Raw genomic sequence first — 22,875 nt, 5'->3', positions numbered from 1 at the left:
TCACCAGTGGGGCTCCCTGTCCCTCCCCTTCCTTGCACTCACGGGGTTTCCCGGTCTCCACCTCCATGGCCTGGCTGAAGCGGCCACAGCCTGCTGAGGTGCGGGCTCGGACCTGGAACACGTAGCGAGTGCCTGGCTTGAGGCCAGATACGGTAGCACGGGTGGTGACAGCCTTGAGGGTAGAGTAGCTTTGCATCTCTTTATCCTGCCCCAAAGAGACAAGGGCAGTGAACCGTGGGGCTCTGGGGCCCTCCTCGATGCCCGAGGCTCCATCGGCTCCTCACCCACCCACCTTCGGGAACCTTCTCAAACCTTCTCGTAGTACTTGATCTCATACTCCAGGATGATGCCGTTGGGCTGCTCTGGCTCCTGCCACAGCAGTGACACGCTGGTCTGCCCCGCCCGCTCCTGTCGGATCACCACCACCTGGGATGGGGCTGGGATGGCAGCTACCCATCAGGCCCAGCACAGGCCATGCCAAGGCCTCTGCCCAGCCTTGCTCAGGCCCCTCTGGGACCCCAGGCTCAGCTTGTTGACCCTCCTGCTTCTACACTAGGATAATCAGCAGTCCCATGCCCTGGAGAGACACTGGCTGCCTCCTGGGTCAATCCTCGGAGTCAGTTCAGCAGCACAGCCTGGCTCTCGGGCCAGAATGCAAAGCTGGCTACATCTAGACAGGCCTGGCTGCCCTCGGGGCCTCCACCCTGAGCAGAGGTCTGGGTGAAGCAGGACATGCCTCAGGTATGCCCGAGGAAGGACCCTGGGCTGGAGTCCTGGCTGGGGTAGCACTGGACAATGAGGGGCAGGAGCTAAGCAGGCCTGTCTGAGTTCAGGGGTTCTTTGGTCATAGGAGGTGCCCTGCCTCCTACCCCTGGCTTCACCTTCAGGTACTCTGTGCTCTCCTGAGTCTGCTCAAAGGTCACACATAGCTACAGAAAAGGCCAAACAATGTAATAAGCTGGGCAAGGTGGCTCCCACCTTTAATCCCGATACTCAGGGTAGAGGCAAGCGAATCAACATGAATTCAAGGCCAGCCTGGGCTGCAGAGTGAGACCCTGACTGGCCAGTTCTTCCTGTGTCTAGGTGTCCTGTTGCTCCAGCATGCCCGGGAGCTCTTTGAAGGCAGGGACTGCATACAGTTGGTGCCCAATAGATGCTGCTGATGCTAGAGACTCTGACGTGAAAAGTCAAGAAGCCCCCAGGGAAGGACCTGAAATGGGGGAGTCAGATGTGGAGCTCACAGCTCTGTGGTGGCTTTCTCAGTAGCCAGGACCAGCTAAGCCACTTATGGCTGTCCCTGCAGGCTGCTCTGAAGGAGACCAAGGCTGGCAGGCAGATGGGCAGGGGTATAGAGCAAGGAGAGGCACCTGTTGCATGCAGCCGTGGTGCCAAGTTGGGGGAAAGACTAGCAGGTGCAGTTGAGGTCACTCTGCAAAGGGACCCTTGTGGGAGAGAAGGCCTTGACAGGAACAGCACAGGAGACCCGCGGTGGGTGGAGTGGGACAGCGTGGATCTCTTTCTAATGTAGGTGGGTGCTGTCCAAACGCTGCTGGGTTCTTCACTCTTCAGTCCCCCCCCCCCTCCAGTCAGCCACCTGCCTTCCTCATCCTGCAGACAGGTGGCAGAGCGGGACTGTGAATCCAGGCATGGGTCTGTTCCTGAATACTGCTGGATGAGAGGGTGGGAAGATGGGGAAAAGGAGGTGTGCCCTGGATAGATGTCACTGGACCACCGGAGAGATGTTGGAGCTGAACTCCCCAGGAGGCTGCTCATTTGGGTCCTGCTGTCTATGTGGTGACAGGTGGTCTCTGCATGCCTACGTATGCCAATGGTGGGGAGGAGCTGCAGGTTCCAGGGTGACTATTCATAGAAAGTTGCCCCTGGCTGCTCTGAGGACCGGGCTACGCCCGATAGGCAGGACCCCCGAGTTTGGAAAGAACAAACCTCCAGGGGCTGAACTTAGTCCAACTAACCAGAGATTAAGTGAATGGCCATGGTCCCAATATGGCCAAACCAACCTGGTTCTGGAAATAGGCACCAAAGTGACGACATCCAGGGCTGGGGATGTGGTTCAGTTGGTGGCGTGCTTGCCTGGCATGCATGAAGCACCGTGTTTGGTCCTCGGCCACGCATAAACTGGGAGTGGTGGGACATACCTGTCATCTCAGCACTTAGGAGGCTAAGGCAGAGGGACTGGTGTGGGTTCAAGACCAGCTTGGGCCAGAGTGAGACTCCGCCCCCAGTTGCTGGACTGAACACTCTCCCTTCTCTCTACGCCTCCACAGTATGGGAAGCAGTACTGCTATTTCCACTGCACAAGAGAGGAAGCAGAGATACAGGCAGGGAACATTCCGGAACCTGGGCTTATGGCCCCCAATGGAAGACTGCCTCTGCACTTTCTAGGATACATCCATTCACAGGCAAAAAGGTCCTGGTGGGAAGGAAGAGCCAAAGAGACATGGTTCAGGAGGGCATGGGGGTCCCCAGGGCTGCTCCGCCTACCTGCCTGGTTAGTGGTGATGTTGACCACAGCAGCGTTTCGGGGCTCGGGGCTCAGGTTGGACACACCGTTGACAGCCTCAATCCAGAAGGAGTAGTTCATGTGGGCCAGCAGGTTGGCCACCAGCAGGCTGGCCTGTGCCAGCCTTGTCTGCTGTGGGACAAAGCGGGTTCCACTCCCACAAGCCTCACAGTGGCTCAGGGCCCAGGGGCAGCGGCGGCACACTGCATTGTAGGTGATGTCACTGCGGCCGCCTGGGTCCAGGGGAGGGGCCCACTCCAGGGTCACAGATGTTCCATTCACACTGGAGATCAGGTTCACTGGTGCTGAGGGCGGCCCTGAGGGCAGAGAGTAACAAGTTGGGGTGGCGCTGACCCAGGACCTCCATTGTATCTGGGGCCTCTTAACTAAGAAGTCACATCTATTCCAGCCTCTGGAAGCTCCCAGGACCAAGACTGTATCAGCATCTGAGATAGGAGCCTGAGTTTCCACGCCACAGGGTCACAGCGCCCGTGTTCCTACAATTCCCACCTGTAGCTGGGGGGACCCTGCACAGTCCTGGGATGCCCACAGCAGCCACTCTATATGTAAACTGGTCATGTCCACCAGCCTCTATCTCTGCATTCTTGCACTAATAAAAATGCCACCAGGCACTCTGAGTGGTACAGGAAGCCTGCTGTTTATCTACCAGGTTGTGGGGTACCACACATGCCTGCCTCACCCCTGGAATGCAGGCCCAGGCTGGGTAGCACAAAGTCTGGAGAGAGGGGCTGGTGGCCCCTTACTTGGGCTAATTGTGGGAATGGGTAGAAATGTCATGGGGGTTGAGTTGGGAGGGCACAGGTTGGGTAGAGGACCCCAGGGCTCAGGATTCCAGGGTAAGAATCTTGGCCTTGAGAGGCTGAAGTGCACATTCTCAGAACCCTTCTTGAAGAGTTCTCAGGGCTCTTGAAGAATGCGGAGAAGAGTTTCCAAGCCAAAGGTACAAAAAGGTACAAAATACCAAAAGCCCCAACTCATGGACTTAGACCAGCTGGCAGCTTTGGGCTCTGTATCACAGGCTTGGGAAGAAGCCAGAGTCTAGCCAGATGTGGGCACCTGCGTGGGACCAAGAACTGAGCTCCTCTCAGCTGAGGAGGAATTCTTTCTGCCCCATCTGGTCCCACATCAAGGCAGTGCTCAAGCCTGGGCGAAAACCACTAAGGAGGGGTGGCTGGCACCAGTACGTGTGGCATCCATGACTGTGAGCACATTCAAGCCCCGACCTGCCTGTGCGGGGAGCCTGGGGCTGGGTGGTGATGAGAGGGGCGAGGGAGGAGGGATCTAGGCGGCAGCTCCAAGGAAAATCATTCAGGCCTCTCTGCAACAGGCAGTGGGCAAGGTTTGATGAATGCTGAGCCCGAGACCAAGAGAGGGTAAGGCCAGGGCTGAGAAGCAACAGCGGTGTCAAGATGTCCCTTGGAGTCCCCTCAGGTGCACAGGGCACGTGCACAAGAACCACACCCTCTCAAGGCACAAAACACATCTGTTCGGGAATCCTTCCAACTGCCTTGTGGCTCACACCACCCACCTGAGACCCTGTAATGCACATGAGTACAAATGCATGCTGCACACTCACACTCACACTCAGGCGTGCAGACATCATTGGTGGATCTGCCCACAGCGCGTGTGTGCGCGCGCGCGCGCACACACACACACACACAGAGAAAGAGAGAGAGAGCACTCCCAGCATTCAGAGAGAGAGAGAGCACTCCCAGCATTCAGAGAGAGAGAGAGAGAGAGAGAGAGAGAGAGAGAGAGAGAGAGAGAGAGAGAGAGAGAGAGATCCTAGCATTCAGTTCCTGCTGGCTTGTCTAGGATGGTGGGGGCAGTGCTATCCGGCTCCCCTCACCTTACACCCTCACACTGAGCACAAGGCTTGCCTACCCAGCCCTGGGACACTGACATCATTGCCAAGTCTGATGACCAAAGCCACCTTGTTCCAGGAAAGCAGGAGCCCTGGCTGGATGTTCCTTAGGGAGAGAAAGACTGAGGGAAGGATAGAAAGATATTCTTGGATGTCCCTGAAGAGATGGCAGGGGACCAAACCAAGACTTCAGGAAGTCAAGCTTGATGCTGCAGTGAGAGTCAGGCCCCTCCCCTACACACTAGCCCACCCTTATATGGCAGACACCTAGCTACTGAACCCTGGTGTCCTCGGCAGTACTCACGGGTGCAGGCTGCTGATGGTGGGTCCAAGGCTGCGCGGTAGTAGCTGAGGTCACAACGGCAGGTCTGGGCCGCAGGGGTCGCAGAATGGCTGTGGGGTGGGCATCGGGCACACAGCTGGTCCCCGGGGGCTGATTTGTAGAAGCCCAGCTCACAGGCTGTGGAGGATCAGACAGCTACATGCAAGCTTGGGGACCACCAAAGGGCTTCAGGGTGAACTCCCCCTGAGCTTCCCAGTGTGCATGGTGTGGGGTCCTGGAGGGCCGAGCTTCTAGTCTGCAGCACAATACTGCTATCCTCACCAACAAATGGGAGGACAGAGTGTAGAGAGGGCATTTGACTTCTATAAGGTTGCACGGAGCTGAGCTAGGACCTTAATATGCGTTCCAATACCAAAGCAGACACCCCAAAGCCCCACCCAAAGCTTCTCACCCACCCTCTTTGGCCTCGGAGTTTGACAGTGCCCAAGCAGCTGAGAATCAAAGGTAGGGTGGTTAAAGCCACGGCTTGTGTGACTTGACAAGTGTATAAAAGAGGGAGGGGCGATGTGGGAGAATAAGACCCACACATGACCTGTCCCAACCCTGGACACACAGACCAGACCCTCTCCTTCCTGGCTCTAACACAAACCTAAAAAAAGTCTATGGCAGGGGTCTCATACTCCAAGACCTGCCACCCTGTCACCTCCGCTGCCAGCGGCTTGTTTCCTGTCTGACCTTGTCTCCCGCCAAACCTGCCACCTGTTCTACCTCGTCTGAGTGACAGTGGCAGTCTACAACGGGCCTCCAGTCCCACCTGCCATCTCACAGTCAGCTGCTGGACAGACAGCTGAGGAGCAGGACCTGGGACGGGGCCTTCTTCAGATCCAGGGGACTCTGAAAAGAACTGAGCTACCCAGGCCACTTTCCAGGGCCACCACGCTGGGGAAGGAGACATAAGGCATGATCAAATCATCTTCAGGAGGGCGAGGGAATCATGGAGGGCAGTGGCAGAAGCCCCTCCCCAAGGAGGAATGTCTGAAGGGTAAGAACAAATCAGACAGGTTCAGGAATCCCCCCTCATCCCAGCCTGACCCAGCCTGCTCAGCCCCTCGGAGTTCCAAATAAAAACAACCTTGTCTGCCAGGCCAGTGTGGGCTGCCCATCAGGCCAGCCTGAACGGGCCAGTCCTCACACGCTGCTGGCCTCAGGGCCTTTGCACATGCCGGGCTTTCTTCCCAGGATGCCTTTTCTCTCCTATCCATGTGCTGAACTCCTCTTTCCAGATCCATTCCAATTGGTCCTCGGTGACAGCATTGCTGGCCCTCTCCACGGAACACACAGAAACGACTGTGCCTGTCCCTGTAGCTCCCTTCCCCAGCCAGTCTCTCCTACTGGACTGGGAGGTCCTCACGGGGGTGGGGGCAGATCCTTAGGAGGTAAGGATTAATTTGTTCCAGAACAGGTGCTTGCATGAGCCCTTCTGGAGGGTCAGGCAGACCCAGGGCCACCCAGCCAATTCCAGCTCTAACTCAGAACAAGTCCTCCACCACAGGGACAGTGGCAGGCTTGCTGGATTCTCTGCACGCTAAATCCCATTCTGGAAGAGCCATTCCCCCAGAGAAGTTTTATTTAAGAGAGTCATTTCAGAGCACAGTGCCCGTGGATGCCGATCAGATCTCTTTATTACACCTGCGAAAGCCAAGCAAATTCTAGAATTCTGCAGACTTGAGAGAAAGCCAGCAGCAGGGGAAAGGACAACGCTTGAGTGGCTTCCGGGCCACAAGACTGCAGCCCTGGAAGGGGACCCATGCTTTGAGGTATCTGTCCCATTCTAAGGGACCCCAAGAAGGCTTGAGTTCATTTGGGCTCAAGGTACAGGGACCCGTTTTGGGTTGCAGCCCGGACACAGGCCCCTTCCAAGGTAGGGGGCTATCAGGGCAGCACTGTTAGCAGGGGACTTGGCATCGCCATGCTGGACCTGGCTTTGTCCTGAGCAACAGTGCCCTCACCGTGATGGGCAGACCACTGGCTGTGTGCTGTTCCTCCTTCACCCATCCCCCCACTGCACTGCCCCTCCACTACAAACTAGATCAGAGGAGCTGCCTCTGCCCAGGGAGCCTTTGGAGCAATGAACAGGGAGGTCGTTCTTAGGGACATCTTGCTGTGGCACGCATGAAGGGAGTACAATGGGCAACCATCTCTGAAAATCTTTGACTGTCAACAGTTCAGCGTAGGTAAGGGCGGGCACCAGGGATTGACTGAGTCTCTTTCTGGCATAAATAACCCCACAGTTGGGTTAAGTGACACAGGGCACTTCATTAGACTTTAGTTTTCTTATCTGTAAAATGGGAGCAGCAATAGTACTAGCTCGGGGCTGCAGTGAAGGTCACATGAGCATCAGGATCTGTGGCACTGTTGCTATAGCTAGATGCAACTGGCAATTGCTGTACAACTGTTTTGCCTGTGTGTGCGTGTGCGTGTGTGTGTGCGCGTGTCTGCGTGTATGTGTGTGTGTGTGTGTGTGTGCCTTCGTGCATGCTGGGGATAGATCCCAGCACTCGGCAAGCTCTCTCACTGCATTGTAACCCAGCTCACAGGAGCCTCTGGCAGAAAAAGGAACAGCTCAGAGAGTTGCAGTCTTCAGTGCCAGGCTCTCAGCCCAGGGGTGATGCAAAGCCAGTCAGAGACCTTCCAGCTGGGCCCTTACCTGGCTCTTCTCACATCCCTGAGCTTAGAAGTGGCTGTGCTTTCTTAACCACTGAGCCGTCTCTCCAGGCTGGCTGTGTCTTCCTATAGCTCACCAGTCGGCAGGTCCCTCCTGCTCCGCTAATACCCAATATGGCTATCACGTGTCAAGGCCAGATTAATCCACGCCTTGAAAATAAAATCATCTTTAATAAGAATACTAATCACCAGGCCTCAGGGAGCCCTGGATCCTGGAGGCTGGGCTAGGAATTAGTGGCTGGGACAGATGGAGGCGCTCCGGGCTGGGGCCTGGTCCTGCCCCGTGACCCAGGGGGCTTCCGGAGTGGTCGAGGGCTGGCGCTGCAGGCTGTGGGCCAGGAGAGGCCGCTGCCCCACCGAGGGCACCTTGCCCAGGCTGCCTGTCAGGTTGGCAGCTACCCACAGCCTCAGCCACCTCTCTGCTCCCCCTGCACGAAGCCTGAGATTTGACAAATAAGGTGCCCGCCCGTGGTCGACCAAAGGAAATTAATTCTAAATCAGATTTTAAACACAGGCAGGAAGGCAAAAGAGCTCGTTGTCCCTGCTCCCCTCCGAATGAGCCTCTGATATTTATAGAAAGATGATTAGGGCCCCCAAGGGTGATTTACATTCGCATCCAGGTGACAGGAAGGACAGCAACCAGGCTTCAGACTCTCCCTGCCACTCAGGGGGTGGGGTGGTGCTCCAAGGCCCTTCTGCATGCTGGAGGAGCATGCTGGAGGAGTTGCGGGAGGGGAGGAGTGCAGGTAGGTGACTAAGGAGGTCACTGAGTCACTAACTGGCAGCTTCCTGCTCAGGGGATCCAAGAGATAGGAGATCCACCTACCAATCCTTGCTGTGTGTCCCTGGGCCAGTAACTTTCCCTTTCTGGACTTCTGTCTCTCAGTGGTAAACTGGATCAGTTTCATACGGCTCTGACATTTCCCCCACGAGTTTCTGATGCCCGAAAGAAATCTTACTTAGGCACCTGAGGAGCCAGGTGACACGGCAAAGATTACAGTCTCCAGACAGAGACCCAGGCAAGGCTGCTGGCCTGGCTCCCTCTGTGAAGGTCTCAGTTGGGAACCCATGTGGCTCCTTCCAGATGTGGTGACACAGACAGTCACAGATGCCACCAGCAGGGCTGGGGAATGTCCCTCCATGCGGGACTCAAAACCCTCAGCCCATCCCTATCGCTGCCTGCAGTGCACTGTGAATTGATATTTTTTATAAAACCTGTAATTATCTTGCAACTAGCATAATTATGTTGCATTATGATTTAAATGTAAAACTCAAAACACACTGCAGTTCCCTAACCCTGCCCTGTGTGTCTTTGTTATTTTTTATTAATGGGCTGGCAGCAGCAGGCAGTAAGCTTGGCCTTGGCCTCCCAGTCTCTGAGGAATTCTCACCAAGAGCCCTACCCTGCCCCATTTCCCACCTCTGCCAAACAAGGGGACTTCCTAGTCTTTCCCGCAGGCCAGCGCGTGTCTTGGTGCATGTGGGACTGACGGGCTTACTTGTAGAACTGGCATATAGAATTGGGAGCTGAGGCAGCCTTGAGCGGGTGTCACCAGGTAGTCTGCTTAGTCATTATGCCACGACTGTGCCCATCACCAGCAGCCTGGATGTGACTAGAGGGCTCTGTGGGTGGAGGGGGAGTCCCTGGTTTGAGGGCCAGGTGGCCTGGGTTCAGATCCACTCTGCTACTCACATCAGAGGGTCTCAGTTTGTCCCATCTGAAAACTGGGAGCATGGTGCCTCACTTAGAAGGTTGTTGTAAGGATAGGGACTTCCTAAAGGCGGAGGGGGGGGGGAGCTGGCTCTGGCCCAGACTTCCATGCCCTGAGCACAGAGATGCTCAATGGAAGAATAGATGACCCAATGTGTTAAGGGAATATATTAAAGTCTCCAAACATGGCAAACATTGGAAAAGGTGCCATAGAGACAGTGTGTTCTTCCAGTCTGCAGGAGGTGTCTCCATGATTGCATTAGAGGAAGGTCCCTCCCTGGACCCTCTGCAGTCAGAATCAAAGTTCTCCACAGTCAGGTCTGTCTGTGCTCTGATGGCAGAAGGACCATGTGTCCAGCCCCTAGGGGATCCAAGAAGGACAGAGGGAAACCAGGCTGAGCCCCACACCAGCTGGGGCACCAGTTGGTGACCATAGAATTCCCCTAGGCAACTTGTTCCCAGCATGCCAGGCTGCAGGGTCCCACATGGATCCACAGACCACATGTATGCACTGCGTGCATGTATGTATACACACACACACACACACACACACACACACACACACACACACACACACACTGATGCAGCACAGTGCCTGGGTGTCCCCTGTCAATTGTGCCTGGGCTTGGTACACCCATGAGCTCAGCTGTCCACAACAGGACTTTGCAAGCTCCCCCAAACACAGGCAGCCGGAGTCTGGGACCATCTGACAAGTCCAGCCCAGCCTGTCCTCCTTGGGTGGTCCTGTCAGCATGTCTCTGCAGTGCCCCTCCTCTACCTCTTTACTCAGAGTGCTGGTTCTACCTCTGTCCACTCCACACTTTGGAAGGCTGGCGATTTTCAGCTTCGAGTCTGGAGCCAGCATCCAAATCCTAGCTTTGCTGCTACTGCCTAGGCTAGCTGTGTGACCTGGGGCAAGCAGCTTCCCCTCTCTGTGCATCTTCAAAGCCAGAATGATAACAGCCCCTGCTTCATACGGTGATGACGGGGAATGAGTTGATACTCGTGAAGCTCCTACAACAATGGCTACATGGGTTAGCACACAGTGCCGTTTCCTACCCTAGGGACACGCCTGATAGCATACCCGATCACACAGGTCCCTTTGACAACGTCCACAGGACAGGCCACCTGTCTGTTCCCCAGCCCCCAGATGCCCTGTGCATCTGCTGACAGGGAGCCGGATGGCTGGGAGATGATGTGTTGTAAACCAGCAGCCCTGCCCACACGGGGCCACCGGCCGCCACTGGGACACCAGCCTCGAGTCTCACTCACCCATGCAGGCGTCTCGCCGCTCCTCATAGCCAGCACTGCACACGCACTTGCCGATGGGTACCAGCCACTCGCCCTCAGCACTGCAGTACATCTTGGGTGTGTCACGTTCCTCCGAGTGCCGCACACACTGGCCCCGCACCTCTACCAGCGAGGACGAGTCGGCCCCGGTCACTGCCTCCGAGAAGGCCGCCAGGTTGCGTACCATGGCGGGGCACTTCTTGTAGTAGATTCGGAGTGAGAGGATGGCGAGGCAGGCGCCTATGTCCTGGAAGGCCAAGTAGAAGCCGCGCTTGCTGAGTGGGCCCACACCACGGACCTCCGTGTTCAGCTTGAGTCTGCGCACACCCAGGTCAGCACCCGTGAAACTCTCATCGGCTGCGATGGTGTCAATCTTGAGGAACTGGCTCTCTTGTGTGCTGGCGCCTAGGTCCCGGTCAGACTCCAGGTAGTGAAGGTTGAAGGTCTCCTTGCAGGTGCCCAGCACGCCAGGGATGCTGTTGCAGTCACGCAGTGTGAACTTGATCTCAGCATAGACGCGCCGGGCACCGTCACGGGGCACCCAGTTTGTACGCAGCCAGTTGTTCTGATTGGGGGTCATGACGTTGCACACTTGGTACGTGTGGATGGGCCGGAAGGACTCATCCACCTCATTGATGGAGTCCCACTGTGGCAAAGAGAACACAGTCTGCTAAGGCGGAGGCCTTGCCTGGCCCTGTCCTGCCAGCTCCTGCATAGGTGCCAGGCAAACCACAGGCAAGAACGTCCCTCTGGGTAGGCAGTCACCACTGCCCAAGTCCAGGCACCTGTGAATGAGCCCTCAAGTTACAACCATGGAAGTGCTATTGACTTACAGACATGAGGAGGAGCCAGATGTGTGCTGCCAAGGGGTAAGGCTGCTCAGAGCCAGGCCCCACCTTTGCCTGTCTGCCATCCAGGATCCGACTGCTGCTTCTATATGGTTCTTCCCGTCATTCCCAGGGTGAGCGGCCCTGCTTGGATAAGTGGGTGAGTCCAATGTCCCACCGAGCTACTAAAGGGACTCCTCCAGCAAAAGAAGCCGTGGTCCTGGGTTGTACCTTACCTCAAATCCCTCTCCAGCTCCCCCTCCTTTGCGGCTGCTTGCTGAATTCAGTCTGATGATTCACTCTACCCTGCTGCATTTTGGTTTGTGGTTTGTCTGAGATGGGGTCTCTCCTAGCTCAGGCTGGCTTCAAACTCACTTTGTAGTCAGAACCACAAGTCTGAACAACTCCATTTCTCTAGGATGTACCCTCTGAGTGCCGGGATGTTTTAATTAGTTAATTAATTAATTAATCTATTTTGCTGGGGGGATAAGACATGTTTTCTCTGTGATTGGCTGTCCTGGAACTCGCTCTGTAGACCAGGCTGGTCTTGAACTCACAGGGATCCACCTGCCTCTGCCTCTGAGTGCTGGGATTAAAGGCGTGCACCTGAGCGCTGGGATTACAGACCTGCCTAGTCGGTGGACTGCTGGGAATGGAACTCGAGGCTACGTGTGTGCTCGGCAGGTACATGGCAGGAGGCTCTGCTCCACTGTTCTTGGCTTGGGATCCTAGGGCTGGCCTGGACCCTACTCAAGCCAGAACAAGGCTGGGGGAAAGCTAAGCTTCTGTCTGGTACTAGTTAGGTGAGGGAAACAGAGATAAGACAAATACCCCCACAGAGCTCAAAGAAAGGCAGCCGGGAAGTGGAGGAAATCTGCCAACCATATATCAGACGAGACGTTAACATCCGTAACAAATAAAGAAATACGCTCACGAACGGAAAACTAACAGTCCAATTAAAAAAGGAGCAAAGGACTTGAAAAGCCTTTTTTTTTCTAAAGAAGATACACAGATGGCTAAACAGCACAAGAAGAGACACTCAACATCAGTAACCACTGGGGAAATACAGATCAAACCCACAGCGAGAGCCCTCTACACACCCGCTAGACAGCCAAACAGAAAGGAAGCGCCAGCGAGGGCATGAAGAACGTGGGAGCCTGGTGTATCGCCAAACTACGCAGCCACTGTGGCAAACAGTGTAGCGAGGGCCTCAAAAACCGGAAGCATGAGGCAGCCGTTCTAAGTGTATGTCATCTTGATGAGATACCTGGATGCCCACGCTCGTGATGCAGATGGGCAGCTGAGTGTGGGCGCTCCCCTACCAGTGAGCACCCCTGGGGTCATCAGAAAACACATAAAAACCTCAAGTAGCTGGAAAGATGTAAACAACCTACCTGCACACCAACAGACAGATGGACAGACTGAGAAAATAGCACACGCAGACAGTGGGTTATTGCTCAGCCTTAAAAAGGAATGGGAGTCTGATAAACATGCTAGGACATAGGTAAGCGTGTGTGTGTTTGCGCATGTGTGTGTGTGGGGGGGTGTGTGGGGGTGGGTGGGTGTGCTCATCCATGCACACGGAGAGAGATCAGAATATGCTGAGTGAGCCGGGCCTGGTGGTATACCTCTTTCATCCCAGCACTAGCTCCCTAGAAGCAGGTGGATCTCTGTGAGTTCTAGGACATTCAGGGCTACCCAGAGAAACCGTCTCAAAAAAAAAAAAAAGCTGAGTGTCATCCACTTTCACTCTCCTTAAGATAGGGTCTTTCACGGAAACTGGACCTCGTTGCTTTTCAGCCTGTGGTCAACACGTCCAGTAACTCTTCCATCCTTCCCCTCCATCAGCACCACCATAGCGCTGGAGTTTCAGGGGCACACCTAACCATGCCTGGCTTTCTCTGTGGGTGCTGAGGAATTCTACCTCAGGTCGTAAGCATACACGATACGAACACTGAGCCACCCTCCCTGTCCCACGGATGAGTCTTAAAGGCATACTTAATTTAAAAAGCCACAAATAAAGGGACCGGTGCTGCCTCATCCCATCCCAGCCGCATCAGGTCTTTAGGTCAGTCTGGCATAGAGATGGAAAACAGTGATGATTTCTAGAGGGCGTGGGAGGGGAGGGCAGGGTGTTACTGTCCATGGTACAGCATCCTGGCTGGCAGAGACAAGCTGTTCTGGAGACGGGTGGTCTGTACGGTGGTGATATGATGGTCACACAGCAACTCGAATGTGCTTCATGCCACTGAACGGTATGGCAAAAGTGGCTATGGTGGTAAATTTTATGTATGTCCTACCGCAATCAGAAAGAAGGGTATATAGCTCAATGGTAGAGCATTTGCCCTGTAAGTTTGAGTCTGGGTTCAACCCCTATCTCTAGTACCGTGGCAACCACAACCATGAGGAAGTAAATACTTCCTGCTCACAGCAAAGCCATGGAGAGTGATAGCTCAGGGATCCATAGGGGAGAGGGAGATAAACACCTGAGCCCTCCTGATGTGGCACTTGCCAGCAACACCCTGGGTGAAGCAGGGGCTTTATGTAGGCACACAGAGGGAAGAGCCCGGGCTTCCTCATCCACACCTCTACCTTGCTCCAGCCAGGGGCAGGCAGTGGGCTGAGTCCTGAGGACCTCAGGGAATTGTTGGGACTGAGGACAGGTGGCCATGTCCACGTCTGTGACTCTCCCTCTGCCCTGTACGAACTAAGGATCTTGTAACTTCAGTACAGGGATGCAGGGGGCTTGAAGACCCTTCCTCCTGACACCCTACTAATCTATGGGTGGAGCTTGCTCTCTGTGTGACACACCAGGGGTCCTGAGTGTCCCAAACCCTTTCCCGCCTGTCACAAGTCCCTCCACCTAGCCTCATTTCTGCCTGCTGCATGGTCTCCACCCCAGAACACCAGACAGGCCCATCTCTACTAGGCTGGGAGGATGCCAGGAGGAAATGCCTACAGAGTGCTGAGCTCAGCCTGGCACAGGAAGGCACTCAGAGAGCAAGGCACGGATGCACCGCTGCCCTTGCCAGCAAATCCCTGGTCTGCCTGCAGGACCATCAGAGTGAGGTTCTGGGGCAGCAGCCTTACTTGTAAGAGCTCATGCTTGCCGCCCTATGCTCCACACTGTAGCCCCAGCTCCAGGCAGCAGGGCCACATCTGGGGCTAAAGTCATTGTCACAATTAATCGAACACCAAAGAGCCTGCCAGATGCTCCCTGTCTGTTTCCTGCCAGGGGCCCAGATAAATTCACCAGCTTGAACAGAGTCCGCTCCAGCTGTCCCCACCAGTGCCAATGGCCTGGCCCAGCCCTGCCAGCCCCAGAGTGAGGGCAGACGCCTGGAGTGACGGGGTTCCTGGAAATAAATGCAAGGACAAAACCAGCCCAGTCCCCACTCAGGGCCACTCCCACGCAAGTTGACTCTGCAGCTGACCCCTCATGCTGTCCCCCACCCCGTGCTCTTCCTGGAACAGAACTGGCCGAAGCAGCTGTGCAGCCCTGGGCATGTTACCTTCCCTCTCTGAGTCTGCTCCTTCTAGCTACTCCAGGGCATGGTGAGTCAAGAGAGATGCAGATAGTAATACGCCTCCCTTCCTTAGGGCAGTGTGCACTCTATCTGCTCATTGTTGGGCAAGATACAGGATACCCCAGTGGAAGGAGAGATGCAGCTTGGTTAAGAACATGGGGCCTGGGCCTAAGCAGAGCAGATGAATCTCTCAAAAGCTGGCTTCTCATTGGCCAATGCCCTTTCTATACATCACCCTATGCGAATGCAGAGAGTGTACTCCATGATCACCTCGCTACAAATAAGGAAGTGAATGGCTGGTGTGATCCCACTGGTCAGAGAAGACAGAGCTCCCCCGTCTTGAGTTCTGGCACCCATGCCTTCAGCTATGTTCTGCCCAAGCCAGATACCCCCTCTCATGCTAAGCAAGCTGCAGAATGAGAGAGCTGGACAGAGCTTCACGAGCCAGCTCCAAAGGCTCGCCTGCTTGCTGGGCAGGAGAATCGACAGCAGGTGCCGCATGGGAGCATGAGCCCACTCCCCAGATCAAGCCGCTTTCAGGACTGGGGTTGGAGCCAGGTAGCACATTCCTTTCTGGGCAACTCCAGGCTCCAGGTGGAGCAAGCACATCCTTGGCTCAGGGGACAATATGGATCCTCCTTCACCCCGCACAGGGAGGTCACAAAGCCCTCAGCACCTGAGGTGTGTAGGGTTCCATGCAGGCTCAAGGCCCAGAGAGATCCGTGTTTGAGTCCTGCCCGCCACTCTAGCAGTGTTTTTTGTTTTGTTTCTTTGTTTGTTTCACTGCACTGGTGTTGGCTTCATTTGTGGAATAGCCTACCATCCTCCAAAGGCTTGCTCCCCCCGGGGCGATGTGAGCATGAGGTTTTATCGTTGTTTTCTAAAGGGAAAAGCTGTTGCACATGCCTGGCATGCCATGAGCAGCAGAGCCTTCTGTCACCAGGTGTGAGCCCCCAGAAACAAAATCCAGGTTCTCATTAACCTAACGGTCAAGTCCTTGGTCCCAGGGCAACAGAGACAGCCAGAGCAGAGGCCACCTGAGGCCAAGGCTGCCTCTTCCTAGCAGTTAAGAAGCAGAGGAGATGCATTTTAACATCAGGCACTCAGCGTGGACCAGGCCTAAGACTGGACTTTCCTTTGAGCAGGCTATCACAGGCCCTTCCTGGAGACAACCACCCTGGGCAGCATGTCTCAGGAACAGAATGCCTCTGTCCTCAGAAGTGATGTCTGTGCAGGTTACAGCTCTGGGCCTGGAGGATTACAGCACTCAGGCTTGGCCCTGCTAGCTCTCCGAGTGCCCAGGGACCGATGGCTGTTGGCTTAGCCTGTCGCTGCTAGCCATGAGACCCCAGAGACGGACAGCATAGATCCATCCTAACCTCTAAGAAGAAAACCTCACCCAAGATTTTTTTTTAAAAATGAGTCCCTTTCCAGGCCTGAACTTCTGGTGCCACTGTCATCATTAGGACAAACTGGGCCTTGTCACCAGGGCCATGAAAGCCAAACGTATTCATAAAAGCAATCAGTATGCATGTCTGTGCTGGGGACAGGGGTGTATGTCATGTGTGTGTTCATTATGTTATATAATCACAGCACACACTAGTAACATTGCTCATTGACTCCAAGAGCCACCGATGCTGAGGTCCCACTGTGTACCAAGGTCATGTCACAGCCTTAGGAGGTCACCACACACTCCTGCCTTTCTACAGACGGGAAAACAGAGGCCTGGAGAGGTGAGGCGGCAACCCAGGTCCCACCAATCACTGTCTCACGTTTACTATGATGCCCATGGAATTTGGGAGAGATACCGAAGGACACAGTCGTGTGCAGCATGGTTACTGGAGTCCACGGTCACCTGGAGACCTGATGGGGCCTGGGAATGTGCCATCGTGGACTGCTGTGCTCAAGGTGGCTCTGACAGACACTCAAGGCTCCTGGGTCCAAGCAGCCCCTGGTGAGGCCTGGCAGTTGGAGGGAGGGGACCCAGCCCAAATGAAGGAAGGTCTGCTGGACTTGGCTGTCTGTTTCTCTGTTGCCATGGTTCCAGCTACCCTGGGCCTGGGCTGGGCAGATTGTGAATATGCGAGCCCAAGGCACAGATATGAAGATCCTCAAACTGAGGGTCAGATAGCAATCAGGGGCCTGTGTCAGAGCTGGCTCTGTGACTCCGGGGCTCCCAATGAGCTAAACTGGTAAGAACGATCCATTCAGTTCCACCCGTGTCCTTGAATGAATGAGTTTACTTCTGGGAGGCTTTGCTTCCTTTTGACCTGTGTTATGCTAAGACTCTGAACTGCAACCTCTCAGAAAGACAACACTACTTCATCACTCACCCCGTGAGCCGGATACGTGAGCCAGCCCCAGTCTCCATGGATGGTTGATGTGTCCAACAGGTTCACTGCAAAACAGAACACAAGAGGGCATTAGGCCCCCGCGGCCCTTTTCCCAGCCAGAGCCAGCCACACTGGTCACTCCTAGCTGCCCCTTCCAGGAGCTCACAGTTCCTACCCAGGATGCTTGTTCTGGCCAGTGTCCTTCAACCATCAGCTACTATGGCACATACCGCCCAGGCCCTGGGCTTCCTGGAAAGCTGGGTGTCCAGAGCTGGGTCTAGTGGGGGGGGGTGGGGCATCCTGCAGGCCCAGGCTGGCATCCTGGTTCTGTCTCTTCACTGAAGCCCCAGATTCCTCCTTTGCGGAATGGGGGTGATGGCGTTTACCTCCAGTGTTCTCTGAGGAGGTGACAGCATTCACATTTACACTATCAAGTCCCACCATCTGCCCGAGGACAGACACAATTTTAATGTCCTCAGTGTCGCCAGGATGGAGCCTGGCAGCTGCTGGACCACTAAGGACAGTGATGGGAGACTGTGGGTGGGCAAGAGCTTCCTCCTGATGCTACCTACTGTGTGCTGAACTCTGCCAGAGGAGCCTTAAGTGCCGCGTTGCCTATGATGGTGTCTCATGACAGAGAAGCAGTCAGTACTACTTTCACGCATGTCTCTGAGAGCTTCGGGAACCTGCCCAGGAGCCCAGGTGTGGTCTTTTTCCTACATCCCTAGGCCTACTCACTCACTCACTCACTCACTCACTCACTCACTCACTCACTCACTCACTCCTCACTCACTCACTCCTCACTCAAGCAACTACAGGCACACTATCCTGCTCAGAGAATAGGACTCCAGTCTCAACTATCTGCATCTGCTGTGTGTCCTAGGAAAGTTCCTTCCTGTCTCTGGGCCCTTCTTTTTTATCTCAGTGGTCATGGTTGTCATCAGAGGCCTTTGGCACACAGCCCCATAGCCTTCCATGTTTTGTTTCTTCCAAGGGTCTCCTTTCCTAGCCAACCACCATGAGCTTCCATCTATCAGAGTGGAATGTGACCTGGCCAGGTCACAGATGGTTAAATCTGGGCCTTTTGGGACTTCCCCACCGAGAGGAGGGGTATCCTTCTGCTTGAGATTTGCATAGCTCCAACTTGGCCCTCTCTGGCCCTCAAAGATGGAGACGAGTGTCATCAGTGAGTGAGGGTGCTCTGACAGACGCATTTCCTTCTTCCTTCCACCCTCCCACTCCTACGTCATGAGCCTGGTGGAACCGGGGAAGGTTCCTCCGCACTCCGTTCCAGGTCCCCAGGGACTGGGTGGGACCAGAACCAGAACAAATGTCCACAGAGGGATGTCCCCTCTCCAGAGCCAGCCCCATGCCAGAGGCACAGGCAAAGAGAAGGTTTTCCGTCTCCCTCCCTCCTTTGCTCTCAGGCAATAGATAGGAAAGTGGGTCAGGCAAGCTCTTTCCTCCTGCTGGCTGGGGGAGGAGAGGGGGCCGTACTGCAGTTCCCCCCAAAGACCAGTGGGGCCCCATTAGGAGAGAGGGTGGGGAGAAAGCACCCAGGGGTGTCCCCACTCTAGCCAGTATCCCACATGTGGGTCTCAGGCCTGAGGCCCCTCTTCCGGGCATGGAACAGTCTAGTTCAGACCTGCCTCTACGTCGGAAAACCCTGAACAAACATCCATTGTCACGGAGGTTCCCCCTGGACACCCTGACCTCAGGGCCACCTTCTGTCCCCAGGAAGTCCCAGCACACCAGTCAGTTCTCAGACAACCCACGGATAAGTCAAAAGTCAATTCTATTGGATTCACAATAGGCTACAGGAGTCCAGGGCTGTTTGTTCCGATTCCTTCTAGCCCCTTCTCTGTCCTTTTCCTCTGGGCCATTGCCAGTGTCTGCACCTCACATCTCTAGCCATGGGGTATGGAGGAGAGTGGGGTGAGTCTCCAAGGACAACCCACGCCAACAGGAGGTTGATGGGGACTGGGTGGAGTTCCAGTACTAGGCCTGCAGGCCGGTCTGAAGCCCCTTGGACCAGGCACCCCCCCCCAGTTATGCAGCTGCTTGGTTTCCTATCCTGCCAGATCGTGGGATCGATTCCCCACTCTGGATGAATCCATTTGGAAAACGGGAGGCTGGACTCCAAGGCTTCTCACTGAACCCCTCAGGCCTCAGTTTCCTCATCTGGAACATGCCCACAGGCAGTCCTCTGAAAACTCCCTATGCAGGTTGTTCTGGGGCCGGTAGGTGCTGAGCAGCACAGATAAGTCCTCGGCGGCTCTCGCCTGACCGTGGAAGGTATTATGCGATTCCTTTTCTCTCCAGTACTGTCACCTTCCCCCACTCCATTTCGCTGAGACTAATACTTAAATTGATTCACATTCCCCGAGGACACAGCGCGTGATGGGGAGGCCAGAGAATCGGGGTGGCCCAGGGACATCAGGCAGGACATGCAGACTGCCTTAGAGACCACCCTGAAGTGGAGGATGATCCACTCTAGGGAGAGATAAGGGGTCTGGCACCTGATGTGGCTCGAGGAATCTCTGCAGGTGCATGGCTGCCCAGCAGCCACTGTGAGCAGTGGGCAACTATCCAGGCTGGGCACTGTCGCCTCTGCTGGGCCCCAGCTGGGAAGAGTGCCTTCTCCCTGAATCCCCAATGGTCTCCCTAGCAGGTTCTGGCTCTGTACCAGTGCAAGGGCCAGGTCATAAAGGATTCCTGGGGATTCCACATGGACATCAGGCCCAGGTCTCCAGCATGTGGCCGTCTGAGTTGTATGGACCACTGCTTCTTGGCTAGGTACTCTGCAAGTTATTACAAGGCTATATACTTGCCCTTAGTCTCACTGTGGGCAGCTTTCTCCCCTCTTTCCAGGCCTGCCTTTTCTCCAGCTGTGGCTTCTAGGTTGCACGTTTTCCTTGCTCATATCTGTCTGTCTGTAGCCTGGGAGCCTGGGAAAAGTCACTGTACCATGGGGGCTCTAGGACCCACTGCCTGTGACGCTGGAAGATGGCCGGCTCCTCCACAGAACAGTTGAGGCAAGGACTTGGGGTGTACTGCTGACACCTGGAGCCTTGCTGAAGACCTCCTTAAAAATTACTGGACTAGAAATACCACCTCCATCCCCAGCCTTAGCATGACACACCACTTGGCCCAGCTCTGGGAAAACTGTTTTCTCAGGCTGCCGTTCTTCTGAGCCTCGACTCTGCCCTCTTCCCCACACACTCAAAATATCTCACCCAAACATGTCTCATAACTAGGTAGCCAGCCAGCTCTACCTGCCCACCTGCCCCTTAGTTCCCCTGCTAATACCCCCATGCCTCCTAGGCTCTGCTTTCCTTGGGGATAGTATTTTACTTGTCTCGGAGTGCACGTGTTTTACTGAACATGAATGCAAGCCTGAGGGTCTCTTCCTGTGTGTTCTGCGGCACCTACATGCGTACGTGGGTGTCACACATACGCATTTCCATGTGCATATATCTGTGCATGTGCGTGTGCAATGGCTGCACTGCTCTGTGCATGATGGCGTGTGTGCTGCCCATGCATCTGAGGTTCTACTAGCCTGGGTCTGTGTGGATGAGCCTGTGCTTGTGGGCTGGGTGGGCCCCCTGAGCTTCCAGGGGCATTCTGGGCAGGAAGAACAGTTCAGCTTGCTAGGGAGGCTTTAGCCCTGGAAGGTGGACGGTAGCCTCCTTGGCACAGCATCCTAAGGAGAATCCACACCAGGAGCTAGGGTGTATGAGCCCGGACCCCTTGGTCTGATCGAAGTGTCTGGTGGGACTGAGGAGGGTGCGGGTCGGCAGCCCTCTCAGCTCTGGGGTCTCTTCCACCACCAGAAGTCACTTGCCAGACCCTTTTGGTCCTGATGACTCAGTGCCCCTCCCGCCTTCCTGGGGCCTGAGTGAAAGGGCCCCCTGGCTTTGACCCAGACAAGACCCTGTTCTGGGATGCTGAGAGCCTCTGTCTCTCCCAGTTCTTTTCCTCACTGCACCTCTTGCCACTGGTGCCTCTCCATTGAGCCCCTTTCCCGTGGCCAGCCTCCGCCCCCACCCCACTCTCAGTACACCCCTCAAACCTGTGTCCCCTAACCCCTGTTCTCTGGTCCCAGTCAGCTCTTGGCCTTGTTTCTCAATGCCATCTTCAGTCCCCTTTCCTTCAGTCCTCTGTATCTTGTCCCCGATTCTTGCGTGTCTCCCTGTCTGCCCAGTGCCTGCCAGTTCGTTCTGTCCTAGGTCCCCACCCCTTGCCTTCTCTCTGTGCCCTCTCTCCTCCATACCTCTTCTGTCCAGTCCTGTCCCCTTGCCTCTGGCGTCCGATTCTCAGTCCCCTATGCATCCTCCCTCTGCCCTGCCCGCGCCATCCCGAGCCCAGGCAGGCTGGGGTCGAGGCTGGGAAGTTGCGCCCCGGGCAGCGCCGTCCCCGCCCCCGCCCCGCCGCGCCGCTCACCTTCGCCGCGCCCCGCAGACACGCAGGTGGCCGCCGCCGCGGCCGTGACGACCCAGAGAGCGGGAGACAGGCGGGCCCGGGCGGGGGCCATGGCCGGGCGGCGCCGCGCTCCTCGGGCTCGGCCCGGCGGCCGCGCGTGGCGCGCTCCTGCCTCTCCCGCACCCCGGCCAGCGCACACGCGGCTCAGCTGCACGCGGGCACCCGCGCCCGCCGCCGCCCCGGGCGGGGCCGCCCCCGCGCGCAGCCAATCAGCGCCCGGGCGGGTGGGACGCCGAGCCCGCACCGCGGCCACCGGCCGGCAGCACGTGCACACGCCCGACCCTGGCGGCTCGCGCCTGGAGGCGTTGGCCCCACGCCACTAGTAGACCGCACCGCACGCAGGAGGCCTCACGACCTAGGCGGACCTGAGGATGTCCCGGAGGACGCACGCGGGACGCACCGCCGGCTCTCTCACTCATGCCCATGCAGTACCTCGCAGGGGACCGCGCGTGCATGCTTCTAGTTCATGGGCCCAAAGACAACTCAGAGCCACTTGCAGTTTACACACCTCTCTGCCTCCCTCACCTCCAGGACTAGGCAGCCACCGAGGTCCGGAGAAGTCATACAGATCGATACTCCAGAGTGCTGGGCATCCTGGCTGTGTGGCCTTAGGCAAGTTTCTTACCCTCACTGAGCAAAGCAGGAACCACTGTGCCTATGCCCCAGGGCTATGGTGAGAGTTAAGTGAAAGGGCCCAGGTAAGCTCCCGACATCCTTAAGAGCACACAGTTAAACTAGCAGTGGCTGAAATTCACTTCCTACTTCTCCCTTACCTGATTCCCCTAATGCCCACCCATCCTGGGAGGGCTGCAGGCTGGGGATGGCAGGTGGTGCAATGTCCTTTGGGAAAGACCCTCCACGCCACCATTGAGCACTCTGAGCAGCCTTTGGAGACCAGCCCTAAGTGTGAGTGCCAGTGAGGATGGGACCCATAGTTCTTGATTGGCACAACCCTCCACTGAGGTCGCACAGAATAACGACACTTGAGGAACACATACATGCCTTATGCCGTTAGCCCTTATTTACGGGCATTATAAATGCACCTGCTCTAGTTGAAACCACACGGCAGAGAGGAGCTGGGAAGGAAACTAACACCCAGAAAGACCATCATGAGCCTTAGGTTCCCCACCTACATGCTAGAGAGGGCTCCAGAGCGTTTGGCTCCAGAGCCCGTCTTTTTACTCTGCATCTTTATCACAGAAGTTCCATTTCAGAACTCCTTCTAGCAGATTGAACTGTCTCAAAAATATAGTGATGGAGCCTCCTGTTACCAGAGACATCCAAGCAGGCAT

At 55.8% G+C, this 22,875-nt stretch overlaps 1 protein-coding gene across 3 annotated transcripts in view; it reads right to left on the bottom strand.

The window, feature by feature from the left end:
* Epha8 (EPH receptor A8) overlaps positions 1–21,660 on the bottom strand; it is a 28,339-nt gene extending 6,679 nt beyond the window's left edge. For all 3 annotated transcript variants that reach the window (XM_040756331.1, XM_040756332.1, XM_040756333.1), the window contains exons 1-7: positions 21,545–21,660; positions 17,102–17,166; positions 10,397–11,060; positions 4,711–4,866; positions 2,503–2,838; positions 313–437; positions 43–205 (exon numbers count right to left, since the gene is read on the bottom strand). In XM_040756331.1, the coding sequence (XP_040612265.1) occupies positions 43–205; positions 313–437; positions 2,503–2,838; positions 4,711–4,866; positions 10,397–11,060; positions 17,102–17,166; positions 21,545–21,635 (1,600 nt within the window). In that variant the 5' untranslated portion in view covers positions 21,636–21,660. The remainder of the gene's footprint in view (positions 1–42; positions 206–312; positions 438–2,502; positions 2,839–4,710; positions 4,867–10,396; positions 11,061–17,101; positions 17,167–21,544) is intronic.
* Positions 21,661–22,875: the final 1,215 nt, after the last annotated feature.

This window comes from Mesocricetus auratus, unplaced genomic scaffold (genome assembly GCF_017639785.1).
Source record: "Mesocricetus auratus isolate SY011 unplaced genomic scaffold, BCM_Maur_2.0 Super-Scaffold_100014, whole genome shotgun sequence".
In the NCBI taxonomy this organism is placed as follows: Eukaryota; Metazoa; Chordata; class Mammalia; order Rodentia; family Cricetidae; genus Mesocricetus; species Mesocricetus auratus.
Note: the sequence above shows the minus strand (reverse complement) of the source record. Positions and strands in the feature narration are given on the sequence as shown.